General features: G+C 38.5%; 1 protein-coding gene across 11 annotated transcripts in view; it reads left to right on the plus strand.

Annotated features, from left to right (window-relative positions):
- SOX5 (SRY-box transcription factor 5) overlaps window positions 1–26,113 on the plus strand; it is a 604,370-nt gene that overhangs the window by 333,646 nt on the left and 244,611 nt on the right. For 8 of the 11 annotated variants that reach the window (XM_014256070.2, XM_014256071.2, XM_088055169.1 and 5 more), the window contains one exon: window positions 16,748–16,979. In XM_014256070.2, coding sequence (XP_014111545.1) covers window positions 16,749–16,979 — 231 coding nt within the window. In that variant the 5' untranslated portion in view covers window position 16,748. The remainder of the gene's footprint in view (window positions 1–16,747; window positions 16,980–26,113) is intronic. The other 3 variants (XM_088055175.1, XM_014256072.2, XM_088055172.1) reach the window with 1 other exon arrangement.

Below are 26,113 nucleotides of genomic sequence, written 5' to 3' on the forward strand. Positions count from 1 at the left end.
GGTACCAAGGAGTGCAGCAGCCTGGCTGTGCTTTTGCCTGCAGAGAAGAACTCGCGTTAGGTCACCCCAGTGCAGCAAGAGGCTTGAATAGGTCAGGAGGAAAAGTTGGTTTCTGCAGACTCTTGAGTGTTTGCAGCTCTTCACTTCACTACATTCAGGTTGGACTTGGTAGACAGACTTGCAACCTTAGAGGGACAGGAGGCAAAATTGTAATTAATTCATCCCTAATTGGCATAGCAGTAAGTAATTCTGCTTAATCCATTCCTTGCTGAGAGGATGAAGTAAAGCTAAACATTTGAATTGTGGAGAGGACAAGGGGAAGAGGGGGAGTAGGCAATGAAAGATGGACAGAGGCAGACATTTCTTAGCCACATGGTGAGAAATACCTATAAAAATAAGAGAGCTTTCTTATTTTCTCCTCAGATTGCCTCTTGACTTAATTAGGTGAAATGCAAAGAAATAGACAATTAATTTTTGAAAAAAAATCACTAAATTTTCTCTTCCCCTTCTTGTCTTTCATTCGGTCCATGAGAGTCTCTGGAGTGTGAAATGTGAAGACACCAAATTGGAATTAATTTTGCTTTTTCATTTAACAGATTGTGTTACATTAACACCACACTATTGCCAAGCAGCAAACCTTTCTTTTCCTCAAATGTTAGCTACTAATACAGACTAAGAACTGCTGAAAGAATGGGTATACTGAAATGCTTTATTTAAGTTTCTCCTCCCTTGTGGCTCGAGTGGGCCCTGATTCTGCTAAGATGTATTCACATGAGCAGGCTCACCGAGTTCTCTTTTATTGCTTCCTGGCAAGTAAGCTGGATTCTATTTCATATAATGTGGCCCAAGTTAGAATTTCAAAGCTCACTCAATCCTCAGAGAGACCTTTGCAAGACTCTCTTCTCCTGTATCTAGACAGGCACTAAACACACTGAGGGCACAATTGAATTAATCAGGACTACTCATGTACAGAAAATCAACCAAGATTCTGTTTAAGAGATGACAACTTAGATATCATATTGTTCATTACCAGCCAAGGAATTGTTACTGCTCGTGTAACTGGATTATTAAATTGTTTACTGATGACAGATCTTGTTTCCCGTATTAAGCATACATTGAGAGTCGTGGTGTAGTTCTCCTAAAAAGAATTATCTATAAATCACGTCACAGAATTAATTTTATCTCCCTAAACTGTGTTTTACTTGCACTTGTGCTTGTGGGCTTGTTTTTTATTATTTTCAGTCCTGGGAGTTGAACCTAGGATATGACAGGCAGTTCTCTGACTTTCATGTATCCAGTGCTCGGGGCTGTTTAGTGAGGTGGTACCATTTGACATTGCCCCTGTCCAGAGCAGAAGCACACCTTAATAGTTTGGATGGATTCCTTTGTTTCCTTTCCTCAAGATTAAAGTTTTCATATCCAGCAACCTCCTGCAAACAGCAGCAGCCCATTCACTGGCACCATCTCACTGATAAAAATACTATTCTCTTCTTTTTTACCAAATTTGTGTCTCATCTCTCTGTAAGGTTCTATTCCAATTCAGGCTTCCTGCCCTTTGAACAAGAAATTTCATATATATTACTTAAAAGCTCCTGTGCTGCAACTGTAAACCTAAATTATTTGAATTTAGAGATTATCTGAGCAAAACTGTCTTTAAGGGAAGGTGCTTCTTTCAGCTGTGGTACTGTTGTGTTTTTCCATCTTTATGACTGTAATCCCATTGCATTTGGAATTATCAGGACTCGATGTGGAGTTGTTGCCAATGGACAGAGGTCATGAACCCAGTCAGCAGTCAGTCCTTTTAAATGTGAACTAAACTCTTTTACTCTGTGTGTGTGTGTTGTGTGTGTTTTCAAGATGATGTGGCTGCACAGCTATAGAATTAGCCTGCATTTCAAATTTTACAAAACCAGAGAAATATATTGCAATGCTACTGGAATTGCCATTCTCAAGTGTAAAAGGCTTCAGCTGATACTGAGTTATACCTACAACCCATGGTGGTGGCATTTCCCCTGTTTTAGGGTATTTTTACCTGTACACCATTTTCAAGCTAAAGTAAACTGTATGTGTGTAACCATACAGCCTTCTGTGGATACTATTTCCAGATATTATATTTCTAAAAATTGTCATTACCTGCCCGTATCTTCTATCTAATATTAATTATTTGCTTTCTTTTAACTTTTAATATGACAATACACGATTAAGTGGCTGTCAGACTTGCAGTTTATTGTGGTCCTGCTTGGGATCCTCGTTGTTTTTTAAAGTATTGTTTGTCAGGTGTGTTTGGTCTCACTTAAGGTGAGAGGTGTGTGACATCCATGGCTGCTGCAGGAAAGTTAGTTGTGACTGTCCATTAAAGGGAATTAAAGTAGGAACTGTGAGAATGTCAGATCTTGTACATTGGTCGCAGTATTTCCCAAAATTCTGAAAACTCTGTTTAGTGCATATACTCAGCAATCCTGGAGAACAGTTGGCAGAATATTTGCATCAAGGCTGAACTGGGTTTTGATGTGCAAACTCTTGTACAGAAAAGGTCCTGCTCTGATTCTGTGTGATGTGGACCTGAGGTGGTGAACACATGGTCTCCTGCAGAGTTCATTTTCACAAACAAAGTCTGGAATGATCTTTTGAAATTTCTGCTGTTAGATTGTAAGCATTGACTTGCAGCAGAAGAAAATCATAAAACTGCAAAGGGAGAGATGAAGTTTGTGTATGTCAGCTAGAGTTTGGCAGTACAAAACAATGGGCTCTTTATTAAGCACAGTTGAATGGGTTTAAATTAATTGTAGCTGCTACTATACATGGGAGGGTATAGAATGTAAAATATATAGCATGGATAACAAATGCTTTCCTTTTGGTGGATAACTGATTTTTAAGCTGCCTGGAAAATGCAGTGGCTGGACAGAATTCAGTTAACAAGGCAGCCGCCTGCCCTGGAACTTTTCTGGGTTTAATAAGGGCTGATTACACAAGTGCAGTGACAACAATGGTAGATTTTCTGAGAAATGCATTATTTTCACAGTGCCACTGATGGAAGAAACGCTTAGTAGCAGCTGATAATTAATGATCAATTTGGAGATTATCACCAACAATTTACAAAGGTTGACTTTTCCTTTAGAAGTTCCTTTGGATAAACTAGATGGTAAATTACCTGCCTAAGGCTTTTACTTTACTTGTGCTAATAAGATGAAAATGAATATGTTTGAAGAGCTCTGAACTGAACTTTTCAGACTGCCTGATAATCCATACAACTCTTCTTTAAACATCTTAAGTGAGTGAGCAAATAGAGAGTATAATAAAATTGAAAACTGTCACGTGAGCACGTTACCACCCTGTCTAAGTAATGGGGCATGACAAATAAGAGGCGCTGCTGTAGAGTTCGTATTTTCATTTTATGGCATGCATTAAATATTTGATCATCAGCCAGCAGAGAGGAACAGTTGGGCTAAGAGTATAATTTGCAAAGAGATGGCTGAGATTTAGGCTGTCACAGAGAACAGGATGGAGAACTTCCATATCTTAGTCCATGCTTCAGTAGTTCCTCTTTACTTTGTGGTGTGCAGACCACTTAAGACCTGCTTCTGTATATCCTCAGACTGGAAAAAGGAGTTAGTAATCAGTATTTACTTCAGAGGGGATAATAATCCTTACTTACTTCACAAGAGAAGGGAATGTGAAGAGTAATTAGTATTTGTAAGTGCTTTTAAGGATGATGAAAAGGGTAGTGCAAGTATAGAATGTTTGCTAATAAATTGTGTACAAGAAAGAAGAGGAGTAAGATGAGGTTTATAGAGCCATGAAGGTGCTTGGAGACATAGATGGTCCCCCAGTCAGATTTACAGAAGTCTATAGGTATCTTAATATTTGAAGCATATTTGAAATTCTCTTTAACAGCAAGACAAACTATGTTTTTGGCACTTTAATATCTTTTAAGATCTGGCTTGTGCTTTATATTCATATCATGTGGGGTGAGAAGGAGGTAGAGTGAAGTCAGCAGCTAGGGTGCAAAGGCTTGGTGGCAGCTGCACTTTGTGATTATCCCCTGTAAAGCAAGTATGGAGATGGAGGATGAGAGAGAATAAAGGTAAAAACCTTTGCATATCTGATGAGCTTTTGTACAAGGGAGGGGTTTACAGACTGCTAAAAATGCCAGCCAGTGAAACTGGACAGTAGTGAAAAGGATGCAATGACATTCTCCTGCTAAATGCTGGGTTTAGGGGTTTTCATTTATTTAGGGGCTTTTTGGGTTTGGGTTTGGTTTTTTTTTTGGTTGGTTGGGTTTTTTTGGGGTGTGGGGGTTGTTTTCTGTTGGTTTTTTTTTTTTAAATTTTGGTTGAGATGTTTTGTTTCAATTATCACTGCCCAAAAAATAGGGTTGAGTTGAATACATTTTAATGTAAATATACTAATTAGGTTAAAAAAACCCCATTATTATGTTCTATGGCCAGGACTCCATGTAGGAACTTCCTTAATAGTTGGACACTCAATGAATCTTGTGTGTCCCTTCCCACTCAGAATGTTGTGTGAAACTTAGTTTTGCAGTTTCAAAATGCAGTAGCTGATGAGAGAACTTAATTTCTGTCATCACTTAAGAGTCAGTGCACACAAACCCACTGTGTAAATTAATGATACAAATAAGTAATGCAAACAGCAATCACCAGTGGAATGTTTCCTTTTCAAAAAGGAAAATCTGAGCTTGCAGGGCATTTTATAAAGGCAGTTAAACATTCTTCTCTCTTATGTAAAAATAGAAAAACTGGGAGCCAGAAAGGTTCAATAAATTACATGGGATCACACAGGATGTTGCTGTCTTCTGAATTCTTAATGTTGAGTCCTGGTTTCATTGTCCATCCTGAGGCAGGGAAGGCATTCAGGAGTAATCAATCTGGTCCTGGTCATAGTTTCAGTGTTTGTGCTTCTTTGGCAATCATCAGTGCCAAAGGCCATTGCTATACTTCAGAAATAAATTTCTCTGATGTATTGCAGCCAATCCTTTCTCCAAGGTTTCATTCAAGCTCTAGTACTTCTTGCCAGGTGACCACTTACCCAAATCGACAGCTATTTACTGTCTTCTTCAAATGAAAAACAGGACAGTGGACCTTTCCTTTTGTGTTTTATATCCAGTTGTGACTGTTAACCTTGAAAACTTATTGTTAGCCTGTGATACAGAGTTGTTTGTTAATACTGATGCTAATGAATCCATGATTTTTCTCCATGCCCTAGTTTACTGTGACTGTAATTCTTCCTGATCAATTACTTTGGCTGCAGCAGGTATGCCACAGGGTGACTAGACTTCTTCCAACAAAGAAGTTTTCTTTCTAGCGTTGCCTGCAGATACATCAAAAGGCTTTCTGTTGCCCATGGACTGCGTTTTTACATGCCTGAATTGTTCTCACTGCCAAATCCATGTAGCCTCATGTAGGAAAAACAAAAAGTGATGTATGTGTGGGGAGTGTAAAAGAAAGGAAAGTGGGAAGTAAGGAAGTTTCTTGTTCATTTTTGTGTAAGAAATAAGTTAATTTTCTGGGATGCTCAGCACCTACACCTCTTCTGCCTGAAGGAGCCCAAAAGTCCTCCTTCTCTTGAGGGCCAGAGGTGCCTTTGGAATGCCTCATTTCACATGCAGTGGTCATTTTCCTCATGAGACTTGTGACATACGTTTTAGATCCGAACATCTGGATTCAGATTCACTTATAATATAATTAAGTGTATCCCCAGCAGGGAGATGGTTTTTGATAGAAAAAAGTCTTTTCAAGGAAGCTATTATACCACTTGTTATGGCAATAACAGCCAGGTTTACTTTTCTGTAATGTATATTTATTTTCTTCAGAAGACTACTGCTGTCATCTGAAGTTGGACTTCCATGGCAATATGTTCCTTAGACTGCTAAATTGTTTTAATACATCTCAGTAAAAGCAGTTTTAGGCAAGAGCATTTTTAAGTCTGTTTGAAGGCAGTGTGTGGAGAGTGTGATGTAGGGGGGGAGTCAAATGTTTATTTGAAGATGTGTTTGAATGAATCTTCCTACATAAATTTGCCAGTGTTAAGAAAGAGAGGCTCTGCCCCTTTTAGATCACAAAGGCCTCTCAGTGGGGGATGGTTTTGGTAATGGAAAAAACAAAAAAGGTTCCAGTATGTGGTGGAGGAGGTAAAATAAACAAACACAATTGATGATTACTTCTCTCCATCAAGGCTTCTTTATCCTTGCAAGCTCAGTCAGTGGTCAGCATGTTAGCCACCCCTCCCTGTTTCATCCAGCCCTGACCCATCTCCTTTGACAGCGTTGGTTTATACAGCTGAGGCTCTGCCGAGCAGCCGACCTGAAGGTAGGCAGAGCACCCATGGAAGGGGGAACAGCACCCTCCCAGTTTCCTTGGAGGGAAGGACATTACTTACAGGGTTTTTCTCCTCTCTGTGCCGTTCCACAAAGCTTTTTTTAAGTAGACCCCTTTTTGCAAGGGTGCTGCTGTGCCTGCTGCTGCAGCCTTTCTAAAGGAATATTTGGGGCACCTTGTGGTTCTTAAGGTTGTCTGTTCAGAATGGTCTCCCATTTTCCTATTTGTCGATTTGTTTTTACCTTCTATGCCAATATGCATTGGTTTGTGCAAGGATAAATGTGTATTACATGACTAAGAGCTGTATTTTTCTTACTTAGTGGCTCCAGCAGTGTCTAGAGTTAGTTTGTTAAGCTGGGTAATTATCAGCTGGTTATGATTGTTCTTCTCTCTTGAAATTTTACAGGAATATCTTAGAATCAAACAAAGGAAAACATCAGCTTTCAGGCAGCTGAAGTCAGTCCATTTACCTACATGAGGAGGAGTGTTAGCATGTGCAAGAAAGTTCTGAAGAGTGTCCAGTAGTGCTGGAAATGGAACACGGATGCTCAGAAATCAGAAAATTACAGATGTGAAAGGTGCTTGTACAGCACTACTATGAGTGATTGCACCACCCATTTTTTTAATGTAGATTTTAAATTCTTACATTTTTCTGAATGAAAACTGTGAAAAGAGTATAACAGTCATAAGACAACTGAAGCAGACCTCACAGTACAGTGAGCACAGCTAGTGAGGCAGGAGCCCTCACATTGTACCATAAATTTTTCCTGTTCTGTCCCTCATTTGTTGGGCCAGAGATGGAATGACTGTGGATCATCTGAAGTAGGACACAGAAATGTGAAACTGCCTGAACACTTGAAAAAAGTTCATTTTCTCTCTTGGAATATCAGAACATCTGAGTAAAATTATTTTTATTTAAACAATTTTTGTTTTACTCTATTGGTATTTCAGAGTAATTTTCCGAGGCAGCAATTTTCACTAGTTTCTGAAAGGCAACATCTGGGCTTTGGAACAATCTCTTTTCAGCTTTGAAAATCCTACCTCAAATTGCTTATACGTTATAAATGTTTGAATTTTTTTTGTGTTTTTTTTTAGCATAATGGAAAGGCAATAATGTATTTATTCCCTGTGATTTTATCTTCAAGTTCAGTTTGATTTTTCTTTCTTGGGGTTTCTAGGATTATTTGTTCCTGAGCCAAGAATGCACCTGTCATGTACAAATCCTCCAAAAAGGGAGGAGCATGCACATGGATGTGAACAAAAAAGAATAATAAAAATTGTTGGGAAGCTGGAATTAACCTGTTGGAAAGAAAATGTTTATATCCATTAGAGACATTGCTCTGCTTAAGTATATATATTTTTTTTTATACCCCCCCCAACATCACACACACAGATGGAAAACCGATTTCACTGTGTCTGTAGTTCTTAAAGGCAGACGTGGTTTCTCTGGGGCCTCAGTTCTGCTCCTGCTAAACTTATTTAATTTAGTGGCCAGATATTTCAGTGGTGCAAGTTCATGCTATCAGTGGTTATCTGCTTTACTGGCATGATCAGTTTTGCCAGGAATCATACAGGACACCTGTGGATGGATGTGTTTATGTTTGCTTGTGGGTTTTTGCATTTTTTTTTTTTCTGCAAAGTGATAGGCATGGTGCAGATGAGGAGGCAAGTGGTGGTTGGAGCAGGAGTTAGATAATAACATAGAATGATACTGCAAATTCAGATGTGTAAGCACCAGTGAGTACCTTGAAAATAATTTCATAACTGGAATTATATGTACATGTACAGGAAGGAAACACACACGCAAGATAAAGTTCTTATTCTGACCTTAATAGTAGGGAAACTGAGAGTTAAGTGGGAAAGAACAGAAACTTGAATAATGTCCATGTTTCTGGTTTGTTTGTGATTGCACACAAACTCTGCAGAGGAAATCTTGCTTAGAAAATTCTTAAATTACCATTTGTTGAGTTTTAAATTTAAATAAAGAAAGGGGAAAGGAGTGAGGGGTTGAAGCTCAGTGGTTGTTTGTTTGGCACTCACATCAGACAGTGGCATGATGGAAGAGTGGGAAAAGCTGCATCATATTCTGCCAAGATCTCAGTCAAAATAGTGGCTCCTCATACTGAAATCTGGGCATCTTCTGGGAGAGAATTCTTATTATTAATGTTGATTTTACTGAAAGTAATTAATCGTTTAGCAATGCTTGAAGAAAAATTTTTATCAGTTTGATTAGACAAATGCTGCGAATGACCAAGAATAAGCTCCCAAAACTGAAAAAAGTTTTAGTACTTGCTAACTTTTCAAAATGAGCCCATGCTTCCTCCAATTTCTTTGGAATAAGTCGGCCATAATTGTCATAATTTTAAAGCTGTCTCAACTAGCCTTCATTTCACTCAGTGGGAATTAGCTATTCATGTCTGTGTGTGATGTATGGGTTCCTTGTGCGGCACGGCTCTCCCACTCAGTGTCTGGAGAAGGACTGATGACTTTTCTGTCATTTTCAAGTATTAGTTTGTACAGTGAAATCTCAAGGTTTGGAATCTCTAGTTATTTGACTAGATCCTCTTTGTAGTTCAGCAGGCAGAAGAGTGGTGATTACCTAATGTCACAGTGATTGAGACAGTGCTTTTAGCAGCGAGCATTTCCTAAAACTTTTAAGTGAAAATAAGAGCAAAACTCAGCTATTTTTGTGATGGCATGATGAGAAATTTTAAATAACAAATAAAAGTATAATTAATAAATAAATAAATAATAAAAAAGAAAGATGTATGAGGAGCTGAAGAGTCAGGGGAGATACATTTCTGAAAGGTTGGGGGGTGGAGGGAAAGGAAGCCAGAGTTAATTTGAGGATGCACTGGAAAATAAATGAGCTTGTGGATTTAATTCAAAATCATCCAAGCAGAGTCTTTTGCATGAAAGAAGCCAGTGATCAGGCTCAGTTTACTTGAAACATCAACAATGACTGCATCCTGCTGTTTCAGAGTTTGTGCTGATAGATGCTTATCGTCTTTGACACTGCCCCACCACAGTTGTGCGTTGCCAGTGCCATAACCATGTTATCTCTACGTGCCTCTTCTGGGTTTAAGAAGTTCTCAAAACTCACAGATTTTGAAGTTTGGTCTCTTAGGAACATGCTTTTCAGAAACTAAAATCTCATCCTGTAGCTTCTGGTTTATAAATGTCTTACAAGATTTTTGGCTCTTTTAGTTGATGTATAGATGAGTGAAAAACAAAAGGCTGATGAACTTGACAGGTACTAAACAAAAATGATGAGAACACAGGTTCTCATGCTGAAGCTGATTTTGAATGTGTCTCTGGGTGAATTGCTAAATGTTCCTGCTTAATGCAAACCAGTAAGATCCAAAGTCTGTGTGAGATCTATGAAAGAATTAGGTAATATTTGTTACAGTAATAGAATATAGTAGATAGGAGTACATTCATTGCCTTCCAAATTCTGTTTTGGATTAAGGCTGGTTTGTTTCAGGCTACAGTATTTCACTAAAAACCTAGTCATGCACAGTCTTTCCCAGTTACCTGCTTCAAAAAGTCCCTGAAAAGCTTCGTGTAGCACATGTTGGGAATGTTAAACGTGAACTTTTTTTGACAATGGATTTTTACTAGACTTGATTTTGCAGTGTTTTTTTGTGCATAAATTCCTTGCAAGTGCAAGAAAACGGAGATGATAAAATTTCAGTTGACGGCATAGAATCTTTAGAAAGTGGTTTGTTTGTTTGTTTCATTTTTCAAATAAAAAAGGATTTTGTTAACGTTTTCTTGAAGTACACTTATAACAACTTCATTATTTGAGAGTTTCGATTCTTGTCAAATTGATCCACTTACCACTGGAGCTTGGAGCAGTAGCTTTGCTCAAAAAACAGTTTCCACAGTATGCAGAATATCAGGTTTATGAGATGGGCTGCTGATATTACACTGTACTTCAAAATGGATTGTGGATAATGTATTTCCTTTCCATTTTATATTCAGAATCCTCTAAACTGAAGGACTATCAAAAATGGTTAAAGTTACCCCATACAGAGAGGAAATCTGGAAAGCTAAAGGAAGAAGGTGGGCTGGGTGAAATGGAAATTATTGGGTGCCCTTAACCATAGGGATTGCTTGTGGCAGCTCTAGTAGACAACTATAAACAAAAATATTACACAGGTCATGCTGTAGTGTTCTTTGTGTTAACAAAGTTGACTTGTTCACCAGAACTGCTTTTGAAAAGCACAGCTTAGTCGTAGCATAGGTGTATTTTAAATGATTGATATGTTTTTAGCAATAATTAACAGATTATTCCACCTCAGTGTGAGTGACAGATGAGAGCATGCCTCATGCACAGTTTTTACTGATTAGCAGATTATAGAGTTTTGCTTTTTTCTTTTTTAGCTTTTTCTTTTTTTTTTAATTGTGGAATTACTTCAGTGAAGAATTCCAAACCAGGCTGTAAATGACTCAAAAGATATTGCCAAATGAAGTCTGTTTTTAGTGGTATGTGTAGAAACAAGTCAGGCTTGCAGTTCCCAGTGGGACAAGTGTGTGGGAGTCTGCCACCCTTACTCATGTTGAGTAATACCTTATTACACAAGTAATCTTGTCAAAATGAATAGAGTTGGGCTTTTTAAAGGTACTAGTTATTCAGTGTACATAAATAATTAATTACTTTGGGGCCAAAACAGAATGGAAACCGTGGTTAGTGTTAAGTGGCACCTCTTGCCAGGGCTGTGTGTAAGGAGAGATCATAGTTTCAGTAAACCTGGGAAGAAGAACTGTTTTATTAGCATTAAATGTGATCAGGGATGAGGCAGATAGATGCATTGCTGACATTTTGTATAAGTTTGTGTTTATAAATCTATATGTGTGTGTGTGTATGCATATACATTAGAAATATGTAGTAGTGCTGCTGTCTGTAATCATAATTATTTCCTGCGGAAAAGCAGTCTGCAGCTTTCCAACAAGTACTGTAATTAGAGGTAAATATCCCTGCAGAGAGTCAGATTGAATCCCATTGAAGTTTTTTGGGCTGTTTTAGCACTTAGTGTTTGATTTGGACTCGGGCCGTGTTCAGGAGCGAATTCCTGGTGCTGTTGATAGCGGGCTGACGCTGCGCACTGCTGCTGATGTGCTCCTCTTGCCCTCACGCTCTGTTCCCATCTCTGACACACAGGGCTGAGTGGTTTAAACTCTGTCCATCAGAAGGACTTGGTTTGTAGCTGCCAGAGAAACTCAAGAGGTGAATGTTTTCATGCCGGTTCAGAAACTGGCTGTGCGACTCCAGTCAGGCGCTGTCGCGCCTGGTTGTGGTGAGAAAACAACAATGCCTCTCTTGATAAAGGAAAAAAGGAAAGTCTTGCACGGTCAGAATTTTGACATACAATTTAAATCATCTTTCTACATCCTGTGGACTTGGAGCTGTCAAAGAGGCAAAGCCTGTGTTTGAATGGAAAAGCTTTTTATTTCTTTGAAAAGTGTACCAGCTATAATTATCCATAACTTTGCAGGCCTGTTTTAATGCTGTTTTATAATTACAGGTCCTAATGCTAGATTATACAAAGTCATTTATAAATAGTCAGAACAGAGGGACTTTGAGAGTTTTTAACCTGTAGATGGCTGTGGATTGTGGCAGCTGATGGGATTTTACCTGTGTATGTATGGGGTGAGCTGTGTAATGATTGATGAATCCCTTAATTAACTCCCAACAAGTTAAGATTTATGGCCTCATATCTTTTTCTCCTGACACATCTGTGTTTGTCACTTTTGAAGACATGGATAAGCCCCTTCTCCAAAAGCTTTTGTAGGTATCTGAAATGTTTCTGAGGTATTTTGCTTAATGTAACAAGATTAGAGTTTTATGACAGAAAATTTATTAAATTTTATGGCATGAACAATCGAATTGGAATGGATGCAGGTTGTGTGCTAGAGGGCACTATCTCCTTGAGTACTGAATACCACTTTAGATTTATTTTGGGAGTACAATCATGGATGAAATGAACTGAAACCAGTGAACAAATGGAAATGTATTGGGGGACACTTAAGTGAGGTTCTGTTAAGAATAGTAATAATAAAAAAATATAGCTGTGGAAAGATCATGGAAAGATCACTTTTGTGAGACACTGAATTGAAGGGAAAAAACGAACAAGAAAAATAGTCATATTTAGCAGCCTGAAATTGTTTGGATGGAACCAATAGGTGTAGGAAACAATTCATGTGGATGTAGTGTAGCTCTTACTTGCTACAGTGGAAAAATCCAACCCTGCCGAAGTCAATGCAAAAAAGTCTGAGATCAGTAGACACAGGGTATCAATTTAAGCCTATGAAGAGTCTGTTACAAACTGAAGAGCAGTGAAGAAGTATTTGGAGAAGCTATTGTAATATGAATCACATAAAACGTTTGTTGGATAAGAGTGAGTTAAAGCAATGAGGTTTTTACTTCCATGAAAAAACAGTCTTGCTACCAGGTAAAGCATTTATTTAATGAAAATTTAAGGAAAACGGTGTTTGGGTTTTTTAACTGCAGTTTCTGCATATTGAGAAGCCTTTCTGAAAACAGGTCTCTTCACAGGGAGCATCATCGGAACCAAATCTTCAATTCAATCCGAACCACTGATAAAATCAAATATAGAGATACATTTCATAATTACAGCGTGTCTGTGGAATGGCCTGTGTTCCAGTGCATCAGAACTTTGCAGATTTAGGTTCTCTAAATTGCCACCTACCTATTTGAGTTCAGTAGAAATCATTAATGACATTTCAAAATGCAGTTCTTCCTGAAACAATTAAGTTGCAACAGATTTCATCTGCAGTGACACCCTTTTATGTTTGGAATCTGGTATGCTGTATTGCTATTTTCCTGAATTAAATTTTAGGATTTTTGGGGTTTTTCTTAATCCTCTCCATAAACTGATGTTTCCTTTTCCATTGTAAATCTTATTTCAGAGCAATGTAATTGAAAACCATTCTGAGTTTAAATTTGAGAAAAAGATCTTGAAGTCATGTGAGCTGTTAACTGTTGTGTTATCAGTGAGGGCAGATCCAGGATGTTTGTGGTCCTTTGTTAAAATGGGATAATTCCAGGGCTTCATTAGATCTAGGTCTGTTTAAAAGAGCTCAGTTGTTACTCTGAATTTAGCTGTTTCCCTTTCCTAATTGCTTATGGTGAGAACTCTGGTTGCATCTTAGATATGGAATCTGTTAAGGCCTGATATTAGATCAGTAGGATAAACAAGATCTATGGAAAGAACAGAATTAGAGGATGCATGATGTGGGGGCACATCAAATTGGGGAAATGGACCAATAAAACTGTAGAAATAATGAAAGACATTTATAGATGACTTTCTTGTTTCACATTTTCTACTTGGAAACCTCTCAGAGATTTGATCCTTTGCTACTGTAGACTTTGATAGTTGCTATCCTTTAGGAAAACATTTCCAAAAGTAGATATGGATCTATTCATTTATTTATTTAAATCTTCCATTTTCTTGTGGAAATTTCCCAGATGTTCATGAGGACTAAGAAATTTCGGTGAAACTGATTTTTGTCTGACTCAGGTTGGCAACAGATAGAGCTGCCTAAAAACAAAACACATTTGATGTTTGAGTTGTCCAGGTTTGTGTATCCATTTCTTTGAGTGTCCTTGGAAGATTAAGGCAGATTAAAGCCTCAATTTCGCTGCCTTAGCCATTTTAGTAATTTGTTAGTCTTCTAGGATGGTGATGGGCACGTGGCTTGTAATTTAAACTGGATGTTTTAGAGACAAAGGGAAAAGTTTCTTGTACCCTTTCTACTGTCACTTCAGTTTGGCCTACAATCCAACCTCTCGGTTTTCATTTTAGATCAAAAGCAAAATAATCTCTGTTACTGCAAGTGCATGGAGGTGGACACCTCTATTATCTTCCTTGTCTGTTTGTATAAATTCCCTGCAGAAAATTATTTCATCCCTGTTGGGAACAGTGACAAGCAGAAGATGATGATCTGTAACTATATATTCGCATATAAAGTTAACAGAAGAGCTTTATTTCAGCGTGATATTCAAACTTTCCTTGTGAAGCAATGTGACAGAATCTGTGTTATTCTAGGTTAACAGCAGCAGGAGTTCTTGACACAGTTTGAGTATATAATGTATAATCCAAATCATCAATACAAAGCAAGGCATCCTCTCTCTCTATAATTTATTGTCAGAGTGAATTGCAGTGGAGACTTTTGTGCATGGCTTACAATATTTTCAGTCATTTTATCAAATATAAATGTTCTAAAGTATAGAAAATTACTGTGGAATAATTGACTAATGATCTTGTGTCCCTCCCTTTTTGTTTGCCAAAATTGACACAAGTGCTTAGTGCTGATTTTCAGAGAGATTTTGTAAAAACTCAGGCTTCTATTAAAGTAGCGTTAAAATGAGTAACCAAAAAACTTAAATTCAATAGCAAATGTCGATCTTGGTGCAGCACAATGCAAAATATGAATAATTCACATTAACTTTAGAAGGGAGTTGTATGATTTCTGCACAAGGGCTTGAGATCTGTCACATCAAACATAGCTGCAAAATGCTGAATTCAGTGGGCTAGTAGAAAACTGCCAGTAAGAGTCTATCTGGTGATCTCTGTCTTTGTACATATGCTTTGCTGCAGACACGTAGGTGGGAAAGCCTAGAAGACAGAATTCAGGTAGGATGTATGAAGTGTTAGTCTGTTGGACTAAGTCAAACATTAATAGAAAATACAGATTGGTTCTCTAAGCACTGGCAATAGGTGGTGTTCAGAACAGGCAACGTGCAGCTGCGTATAGGTTCTGGTAGGGATTTTTTGTCTGAGTTTTTGTTGTTGGTTTTTCTGGTTTTTTTCCCTTTTTTTTTTTTTAATATATAATCTAACTTGGCTCAGGAGGCAAGGCTCAAAATGAGATCATTAGAAGCAAAATAAGTTTTAACAAAGGGCTGTTTAAAGTCACTGTTTGTTTTCAGACCCAGTTGACTGCTGCTAAGAACCATTCTGTGCTCAATATGCCAAATCGTATGGACATGCTTCACCTCACAGCAGCCATACACATGGTTCAAGAGGCTGCTGGGCTTTTGAAATGCAGTCCTTTAACTATGGAGTGGAAAATAAAAATGGGGTAATTAGAATCGTAAATACAAGATTTTTGAGGAGGAGCAATATTACTTCAGCCTCTTTTTTTTTTTTTTAACTTTTGCATACAAATAGTCTTCAGTTTCCTTGTTTATGACTACTCTTTTTTTTCCTGTGAAACATTTCCCTGTTTTTCATTTCTTCTTTTGGCTGTGCCTGGAGGATTTATTCTCATTCCACTCCTTGCAGATGCCCCTGGTTTGCACAGGGGTCCGTTGTGCCATCCGTGGATGTACCCTGATTTTCATGAACAAGGTTGCTGTAATTAACCCCAGAATTTGTCTGCATTTTAAGGCTTCACTGTAACCCCCTCTGTTTTAGAGACCAAGCTAGAAGCATTCTGGGTTCTGTAAGAATTTTAGTAGTGCTTGGCTTAAATGATACTTGAATTTGCCCAGGATTTAAGTTGCTTTCAGTATTTATAAAAGTTGGAGATAAACACATCCTATCAGACATTATCAAAAACTTCACAATGTAGGCCTGAATTTCAGGTCAGTATATCAATGTGTATGTATCTTATCCTTTTTTTATGTAGTTATAGATGTAAAATTGCATTTTCATGGGGGGGGGGGGGATTCTGATCTAGTTATAGATAGGAAGAATTTGGTATATAGATAGAGAGATTTGATAGCAGATCTTCATTTAGTCAGCGCACCCCTGACTTTATGTTGTCAAAAAGCTTAGATAATTAATGTCCAAATGTTTATTTGCTTAACTAAACCAGATCTGCAAACCTGGAAAGATCCTTGCAACATGACTATAACACTCAGTTGCTCACATGGGTGAAATTTTGTAAACACAGACATTTTGGCTTGGTAGCAAGTTCTTTTATTGTATTGTATTTTATTTTACTTTATTTTTTTTTTATCAATTGTGGCAGTTAATGACATGCAGATGATTATTCCTTAAAAGCTAAGTTGACAATAGCTTGTATCGGGAGACATTCTGTCTTCATAGAGTCCCTTGCAAATGCAAAACTAGATGGGTATTTTTTTAAAGGAATTGCATTTCATTATGCAGTCTTAGGTGAATTTTCATGTTTAAGAAGCTTGAATACAAGAGAGTGTTATATTAGTGTATTATTCTCACAACAAACAAGCCACTGTTCTGTTGCTACCTGCTTGGCCATTGTTCCCAATTGTGTATGCTTTGCAGTGGTATTTGGATGGTTTCCTGCTCTCTGCCAGCACAAAAAAGGCATTTCTGTTACAATGGCCCCTAACCACACAATGACGGCATTAAGGATTTATTTGGAGGTTTCATTATTTTCTCCTCTTTTGTTCCTTCCAGGATGTCTTCCAAGCGACCAGCCTCTCCGTATGGGGAAGCAGATGGAGAGGTAGCCATGGTGACAAGCAGACAGAAAGTGGGAGAAGAGGAGAGTGACGGGCTCCCAGCCTTTCACCTTCCCTTGCATGTGAGTTTTCCCAACAAGCCTCACTCTGAGGAATTTCAGCCAGTTTCTCTGCTGACGCAAGAGAACTGTGGCCATAGGACTCCCACTTCTCAGCACAACACAATGGTAGGTTCGCTTATGGTCTATTGTGGTTGCATCCATTCTTTGAATTCTGCCTCTGCAGTAGTTTGGCATCCAGATCTGTACTTTATTGGAGTGTACAATGCACAGCTACACGTACAGACCACGCCACAATAATGTGTGAGCTCTGACCTAGCTGGGCTGCCTCTACCCTCCACTGCAAATGCTAAATCGCTTGCAATGCAGACTTTTCCTCACCTTTGCCTGATGGCATTTAGGGTGCTAAAATTTGTTAGCTGCACTGATGTGAGTTGGAAGTGTATGTGTTCAGCAAACAGAAAATGGGTTTGGAACACTCTAAGTGAGAGTCACGTTTGGCATGGTGTCTGAAATATCACCCTAATGCCAAGTTTGTGCAACAGTAAAGCATGAAAGTCTGTATAAAGGGTAAAAAAAAAAACTTTGAATTCTGATGACTTAAAAAGTTACATCTGATGTGTAGTTCACATCACAGATACCTACGATAAAATTTACTGCGCTTATGAAATTAAATCAGCGTGCTACTTTTTCACTCGTGAATTTCCACTCCACAACTGAACACTTAATTCATTACACGCAGGAGCCCAGGGGAAGTCCAGAACTCGCTGCATCTTACAGAAGACAAAACAATGGCATGTTCCTTGCTGGTATTGTTGTGTTTGGGCCCTTCACATTCAGTACTGATACATTTTTAGAGAGGCTGAAAGGTGCATTGGAGCCCCAGGACTGAGGCACTCGGACAAAGCTCTGTTTGTGAACGTGCTTGCACAGCTCTTACCTATTTACAAATTGGCTGTAACTTTTCTGTTAGTCTGCCACTTTGACAAGGGCACTGATAATTTCACTAGAAGTGGAGATAATAAGTGGACCTGCATATTTGAAGGCTTTTAAAAAGGCATTGCAAAATAGGTGATAGTGTATTCTCATAAAAGCCTACAAGAGCTCCACATTGGCATTTAAGCCCTTACAGCTCATTATGCATATGTAACAAGCCCTAAGTAAAAAGCCTTAGGGATTATTATTTCTCATAGGACCAAGTCACTGGGTATTCACTGAAGCTGCTCTCCTAGACAGAATAACTCATTGATCCTGATCCATTTTCCTCCCTTTTTTGGGCTAATGCTTAAGCTCAGACAGTGGTTTGGAATACATAATTTTAGTTTGTGTTATTGCAACTTTACATGGAGAAAGAATATCATTGGAGAAATTACTCATGGGCAGACAATGTCATTATCTTTTTTGAGCTTGTTTATTTCTCGACCTTTATCTTATGTTTTATGGAGATGAAATTCATTAATGTAACAGTTCCAGCCAGTGGGATGTTAGGGTATGTAACTAATGTATGGGCTTTCCTATATTTTGGCCTATTTTAGAAGAGTGTTTTGGAGATAAGGAATTGTTTCTGACAACATTAAAGTCAACAGATAAACTTGTGATGGCACCAGTAGTGTAGAACCAGGCCCTAATGAAATAAAAAACTGTTTTCTGAGGAGCCCAGCAGGAGTATTTCATCTACACCTCACTGAAATATTTAACTGCTCTTTAACTGGTTTTAACTAACTTCTTTGTTCATTTATAGCTTTTAAGAACACGAGGTTTAGCTGATCATCTAGTGTAACTTCCTGCTATGAAGGCCATATTTAATGTGATGTCAAAACAGTGTGTTCTGTCTTCTTATTGTACAAGATACTGAATCATGGGGTGTTCTAGATAGTTTTGCTGTAGCACTGACACACTGCAGGCTTACCTGAGGCAGTGCTTTGGGGGTTGTAAGGGACTAGTTTTGTCTTCATACATGTTTAAGAATATTGCCAATCTGTATGAATGTAACATTTTGGTAATATCTCTCTTTTAGTGAGGACTGTGTTGTAAAAATCATCACTCAGGTAATTCAGAAAGGATGTAGCCTATATGTCTCCAGAAGGAAGGAAGTGATCAGTCTAAATAAGTAAAATACACATAGTCACTCCCTCTGCTGTTGTGGTGTGTAGTACCACAGTATGTGGTATGTGGTATTCCTTATCAGAAGGAAATCACTGGATTACATTTAGATGACTTCAGTTTGTGCACTTAGCAGCGACAAAACTAATTCCCAGAGGGCATTCCCTTTATAACATTGCAGAGGACATTTTTATACTGTTTGAATTCACATTGTGTTGTTCCATTATCTCTGGGAAGCAGATCCAGGTGTGTGCTGGTGTGCCCACAGCACCACAGAGCCCGATACAGTCTTATTGCTAAAGCTCCAGGAGCTTCACACTTCCCAACATACACTTCTGAAAATTTACCCTATTGCACTTAACCAAGTTTTAATGACTGCTATCTTAGTGAGACATCTCAAAATTCTGGGTAAACTTCTGTAAGAGGAGGGCAAAGTTCCTTTAAAGACATCTTCAAACCTAATCAAAATTGGCAAAAATCCGCAAAGCCCATCTTCCCATCAAAATGAACAGGATATTTCTGAGGATGTTGGAAGTGCAGCCAGAGAAAGGTTAGTGCAGGGGACACAAACTGAAATGGAGGATCCCTGCAAGCACCAGGAAATTTTGAACTACAGGAACGCAATTTTTTTGTGTTTGAGGGTGACTGAGCATAGGAACAGGTTACTTAGGGAGGCTGTGGAGTCTCCCTCCTTAGAGATACTCAAAAGTCATCTGGACATGGCCCTGGCTGGTTCTCAGTGGCCCTGCCTGAACAGGGGGATTGGGCCAGGTCTCCTCTGGAGATCTCAACCAGCCTCAACCAAGGCAGGGGTAACTCTATCTCAAACTCTCTCTTGATAGAAGAAACTATATACTTACTTTAAGTAGGAAAACTCTTCTCCTGATAAGAAAAGAAACACTAATTTATCAGACTTAAAGCAGCTGCTCAGTAGAAAATAAAAGACAAATGATGTGACCTAGAATATATCTGAGAATCCCCTTAGGACATTCATAGCAGGCCATAAGCTTTGCAGGGAAACACTTGAGGATTTCAGTATCAGTCAATAGCTCTTTTGAAGAAACCTATTAAAGCTGCAGTATTTGGATAGCACAGATAGTTGTTAGCTCATCTAAGTTACAAATGTTTATTTTACTTGTTTCTATTTGCCTGCATTTATGTTCTATTTGTCTGCTTTTGCAACTCTGAAGATCACTGATCTCACCAATGGTGTCTGTGTGTTAAATTCTGAAAAAGAGAAATGTCAAGGCTAAAAGTACTAATTATAGTATACCACAGGCATGGTGTGTTTAAACCAGACCATTCTTTTTAACTATAGAATATCAGTGAAGTGCTGGATGGGATTAAAAATAAAAATAAAATACAAATTAAAAAAAAACCTACTGAGAAAAGGTCAAACTGGTAAGCTGTAATTTTGCCACTCCCTAGTTGTTCCAAACTGATGACTGTGACTGGTAGCCCACGTGTCCTGCACTTTCAGTGGGATTTAGAATTTATTTTCAGTAGTGCTTTAAATTGATAGGAAATGTTGTGGTGCACTGTTCAGTAGCTTTGTTGCTTCACACTAAAAGAAGTTGTGTTTCTGTGGTGCATGAAGTTACTCCTGTGTAACTTGGGAACAATATTAAGAATAGCAGTAGTACTGGCCAAAGAGCATACTTTGTGCTTTTCTTTGCTTCGTGCTTTTCCTCCACTTGTCCTAAATAAAAGGTTGTTTGATGCTTCATTTGAATTCTCTTATCACATCTGTCCTGGCCTGCGCTTCACCTGTTGGTCTGGAGTTGTCAGCATATGAATGGTGGTGGATCAGAACAAGCGGCTGGAGCACTTAGCTATTATTCAGACCTTCCTAGGAGAATGGAAATCTGAATGCATGTAGCTTTTTAAAAAGTCAAATAGGACTCTAATTATACTGAGCTAAAGAATGCATATTTAAAAAAAAAAAAACCCCACAAAAAACAAACCTCACAGTGGTTCTAGAGAAATTTTAATTTCCAGTGTACCTTTGAGCATCAAGCTTAGGAAAAGTTATTGTGATGATACAATGCACAGTGTTGTGAACACCAGTGCCTTTACTGTGCCAGCTCTAATAATGAGAATTTCATTGTTTGGGGAGAGCAGTCTCCTACACTCTAGACAAAAGTGTAATTACTTTTGAACGATGTGGAATGTGCTCAGTTTAATAGCATGGAGAATAGATTCACAAAGATTCAGATAAAGCTAGCTTGGAAGCCATATGTGCAGTGTGGCAGTATGAAATTGTTAGCAGGCACCATAATTACAACACACACACACACACACGCACACAATTTCACAGTTTAAACTATAAACTGTTGTTTTTGTAAGAGATAGGCCTATCTGAGCAAGACTAGTTCAATTAAAATAAACCAGAATCAGTGGTAAGTTTGCATTTGTCTGATGTTCTTCCCTTCCTCTCTTAACGGTAAATTGATATTTATAAGATGATGAAATTACATTGTTGCAAACATTGCATTATAAGTGTCATCATAGAAGTAGCACATGGAAGCAGTTTCCACAGGTACAGTTTTAGACTTTTTCTGGAGTTTGATCTTATACTTGCAGTGTTTCAGGGAATGGCTGTGTGAGCTGTTAGGAAAGGGAACAAATGAAAAAGAATCAGTCAGCACCCATCAAAGAGCTGTAGAAGTTGCCTCTAGTTTAGTCTGGAGAACTCTCTGCAGTCCTTGAGAATCAGCTGTGATGGAGCCAGAGCCGTGATAACTCTCCTGACTGCCTGACAAGTCTCCTGCTTTCAGGTTAGGCTGATCTGCTTGTCCTCCTTGTCGTGATCCATATTCTCCCAGAACTCCTGTCCTGTCCCATCCACACGAGTCAAGCTTGCATTACTTCCCAGCTACTCCATATGCAGGTCCTGTCCAGGGCTCATAAAGAAACAAAAAAGGTGTCTTCATTCTTCAGGTGAGTCAGGGATCAAAGCCATAGTGCCATTCAGGAGAAGTGTGCTTCTATGGAAGTTCCCTTGGTTTATTGTACCACCCTCTCAACACAGTGACTTTTGCATACTTGTAGCCATGGAAAACCAGAGTGGATACATTCCCAGCAGAATAATAAATAATAATAAATAATAAATAATAGCAGCATAATCAATGGGCAGAAACACCCACTGAAGTTTGAGATGACCCATTGCTGTTTTTAACAGGCTTTGAAAGGTCCAAAGGTTGGTTAGGGACATTAAGTAAGTAATGAAGTAGGAAGACTTCTTTTTTACATCCCCAAACAGGAGGATTAAAACTACATTTAAACCAATAATTTGACAAATCAAGACCAGGTTTATAATATATAAATTGCCTGTTATACAGGGTGCAGATGACTGTAGTTTCTAAAGGCCATGAAGAGAAGTGGAAACAGCAGTTGTTTGTTTTTGCTGAAGATCATCTTACTGTGAAGCAGTCACGTTTTTAATGGATTCATTTGAATGCAGTTAAGCAGAAAATAATCAACAGAAAAGTAAACACCTTTGTTTTATGGAAGTGCTGGGAACTTTATGTGTCCATTGTTTGCAAGTGATTATGTGCCTAGACATCAATTCACTGACTTCATACTGGAAAATATCTTCATTTAACCTTACTGCATAAATACTAGTAAAATCTAATTCAAGTGGGTAACTGAAAAATTCTACAGAAAAAAAAGATAGGTAGAACTGTAAAGCCCACATTTGGTAAGAATATAGGAATATTTGAACCAGATGGTCTCTCTTATGAGGAAGAGAAAGAGTGATTAAATGCCCTATCAAAAAACTATAAGCAAAAAAAAAACCCAACCAACCAAAAGAAATCAAACCAACGAACAACAACAAAAAAAAAAAACAGCAAAGAACCCCAAAACAAAGCAGAAAAGCAACAAAAAAACCCCAAAAACCTGGTCATCTTTCCAGGCAACAGCAATAACTTTAAAATTTTGTTTCAAGTCTGCGCTATCAATTTGAGGAGCACTGGTAAGGACTGGGATATGGAGAAAGCCCCACCAGGACTGAAAGACCATTTTATAGCAACAACCCAAAGAGACTGCATTTAAATGTTCCTACTTCTTGATGCATCTTCTGCTTCCAACAGTCACTCCTTATGTGTGACATAACATCTATGGGATCTTGCCCATCCTGTTGGAAGTCAGACAATAGCTGTGGAATTTGTGTAGTTTCTGCAGTCTGGGTCCATCCCCTGTGGCACTCTGCTCAAATTTATTCTGAAACTCTTATCTTTCCTTCGGTGGCAGTGATTCTTTCTGGTGTTGTAGTGAGATACAAGCTCTGTTCCCAGTTAAACACCCAGTTCTCCATTGTTCTGGAAACAGAAGTCCAGAGAAATGTAGTTTTAGATGTTTGTGCTTTTCCTTTCAAGGAGTGTATGTTCTTTGGCCAAGCTGCTGCACTGTAGAGAAGCTTTTGGCCTTAGGCTGTCAGTGTAACTATTATCAGAATAGTGAGCAGCATGCCAGGCTTCCATACTCTAATCTGACATGTGCCTCAAGGCAAGGCATGTGGGAATCCCAAGTTGATTAAGTTTTGCCCCCTCATGGCACAAACTCCTACTTTTGAGCACCACCTTGACTCATTTTTGCTTCAGTAGTTGTTAATTCATTTTAGAACTTCCAGAACAGTTTCCCCATGCACTTTGTGTTTGCTCCACACACTTTTCATACCCACAGTACTTTTTCTGAGCAGCTGGTGTGGTTTTCTCCCTTTCTTTTCACTACAGGTGTGAATTTCTCTCTATTTCCAGCCTTATAAGAGCCAACGTTACTCTATCAGTTTCTGACTGTTTGCAGTTGTCCTCTGAAAACCTTTTTCTGCTTCACCCATTTTCTTCCTCTGCTTGCAGTCATATTTAACTCAGTCTTTTTTATTATTTAATCCATTCTGAAACCATCTAGTAAATAGCTCATATGAAGACGTTGCACAGTAAAAATAAGTGTTACGCTATTTGCTTGGACAGAATGTCAATAAAGCAGGGGATGGTTGGGTTTTGATATGCAGCCCTACTTAGTAGAGATATACCAAACCTAAAAGGCATTGTGAAGTGTTGGTCATGGTTTCTTGAATTTCAGGGCTGCAAGGAATCCCTGTGGTTATAAACTCTGGCTCTTAGAAGTGCCAGAACCTTCTGCTACACTCAGTACTCACAGTCATGTTTTACAGTCTCTTCTCTCACTGTCAGATGTTTGTGTCCATAGGAAGTTACCCATTGCAGTTACAGGTTGAAACATTCTTTTATTTTCTGTCCCTTCAAGGGGTGAGCGAAGCCCTCATGGTTTTTGCATTGTCTCTTTAGGTATGGTTTTTTAGGTCATACAAAATCCAGTTGGATTAGGCTGTGCCAAGGCCGAGTTGCTTTCTCTGATTTTTCTTCCCACTGCTAATGCTTTTTCAGATTCACCAAAAGTAGAGCTGGTTGTATTGGGAATGAAAACGTGGCTCCAGGCAGTTGCTGGCATTTAAAGTGTCGTGTCATCCAGTCAGGTTTTTTTCCCTTTTCATGGAACTAACTGCTTCCTCCTAAGTACATCAGTGAAATACCACCGCCTTCTCCGTTGTAATAAAAGGAGTTATTAATTTTCTCTAGAAATTCATGGCTGAACAAGGACCTTTGGCAGATTAGGCTGCAGATTGCCTTATGTGTTTACTTAAGAATGCACATCTGCCATTGGCAGGTCAGCTCCTAAGAGGAGTTCAGAGACCTCCCTCCAAGAGGAGATTGATGCGCTGCAATGTTTCTGGACCAACCGATGTTCCAAAGTGTTTAAAAGACAATGAAATGGAGGAAACAGACTTTATTAGGTAAAAAGAGTCCTTTGTGCCTGGGGTAGTAAGCATGTCTGAATAGTTTGGCCGGCCTAATTTCCAGATTCTCTTTAGCACCCTGAAGTTCTTTGTTCCTTTTTCCGGTTTAGTTGCAGTTGTGTGATCAGATAAGGCATTTTTGCTCTTTGCAAAAGAGAAGTAGACTTGGTGAATCCCATTAATTTAGCATCACTAGATAAACCAACAAAAGTAACTGAGTGGAGTAGGGCCCAATTTAACTCAGGATAGCTTTTGCCAGAGCAGTGTAAATAAGACTGTAACATGGAAATAGTCTGCTTCAGCATCCTTTTTTATGCTTTTAAAACTGAATTCACCCCAAGGAAAAAAAAAAAAAGAGCTCTAAAGATTAACTTTCTGTAGTCTGTACAGGCAGCAAGCAAATTACATAGATTGTCTAAAGCATAGACCAGTAAAATCTAATATCAGACTGTTATTATCTTTATTTATATTGTACCCAGAGCGTGATTTCTTTTCATAGAGACAGAAAAAAGAAACATTCCTGCCCCAGAATGCTTAGCTTATGACCCTGTTCCTGCAAAATAATCTGGTTGATTGGAACCTAATGCTGATGGTTGCAAGAGGGAGGGAAGGAGAGGTCACTGACTATAACTCCTTCTCCACATAGCTTTTTGTAGGATTGGAGTTTGATGACAGAAAATAATAAATATTATAGCAAAAGGTAAAATCCTTCTGACATCTCAAGTCTGAATTACTGGGGTAGATTGTATGTGTATCTCTACACTAAGTCATGTCAGAAGTGGAAGCTTGCATTGCTTATTAATGCTGCAAGCCAGAAATAATGCAAAACATCCATGCTTCAGACTCTCCTCTATGCTGATTTTCAGATTGAGTTTAAAGTGTGTGTTTCATCTCTGTAAGTGAAACTTTCCTCTTTCCTGTTCTTTGTATTTTAAATTGCTGCAGTTGTAATCAGGAGATCTGATCAACTTTGTATCCATCTGTGTTCAGAAACAGCAGTATTTGCTAAAGATGTGCAGGTTTCCAGAAAACAACCAGATACAAATGCAGAGCTTAGCATTTAGGGATCTGTTAGGAGCAAGTTAGTTTCTTATACAATTCTCAGTTAAATTTATGGAGTCTCAGTGATATATTTCTGCTGATTATTGGTGTAGCATGAGGACATTTTGGCTTCTTTCATAGAGGAAAGAAGTTATTTCCTCTCTTAGAATGGAGCTGGCCACTAACACAGTACAAAGCCACTTAAATCTTAATGTCGCATTTGGTGTGAAGATTCAAGGGTGAAGTCTCCTCAGACTGTGTGTTTAAAAGTGTATGTTAGAAGTGAGTTGGTACATTTGGCTTTATAGTTAATGGAAGTAAATAGGGAATAGTGGAGCAT

Source organism: Pseudopodoces humilis, chromosome 5 (genome assembly GCF_049639895.1).
Source record: "Pseudopodoces humilis isolate 2021_Gansu_Grassland_sample_001 chromosome 5, ASM4963989v1, whole genome shotgun sequence".
NCBI lineage: Eukaryota > Metazoa > Chordata > Aves > Passeriformes > Paridae > Pseudopodoces > Pseudopodoces humilis.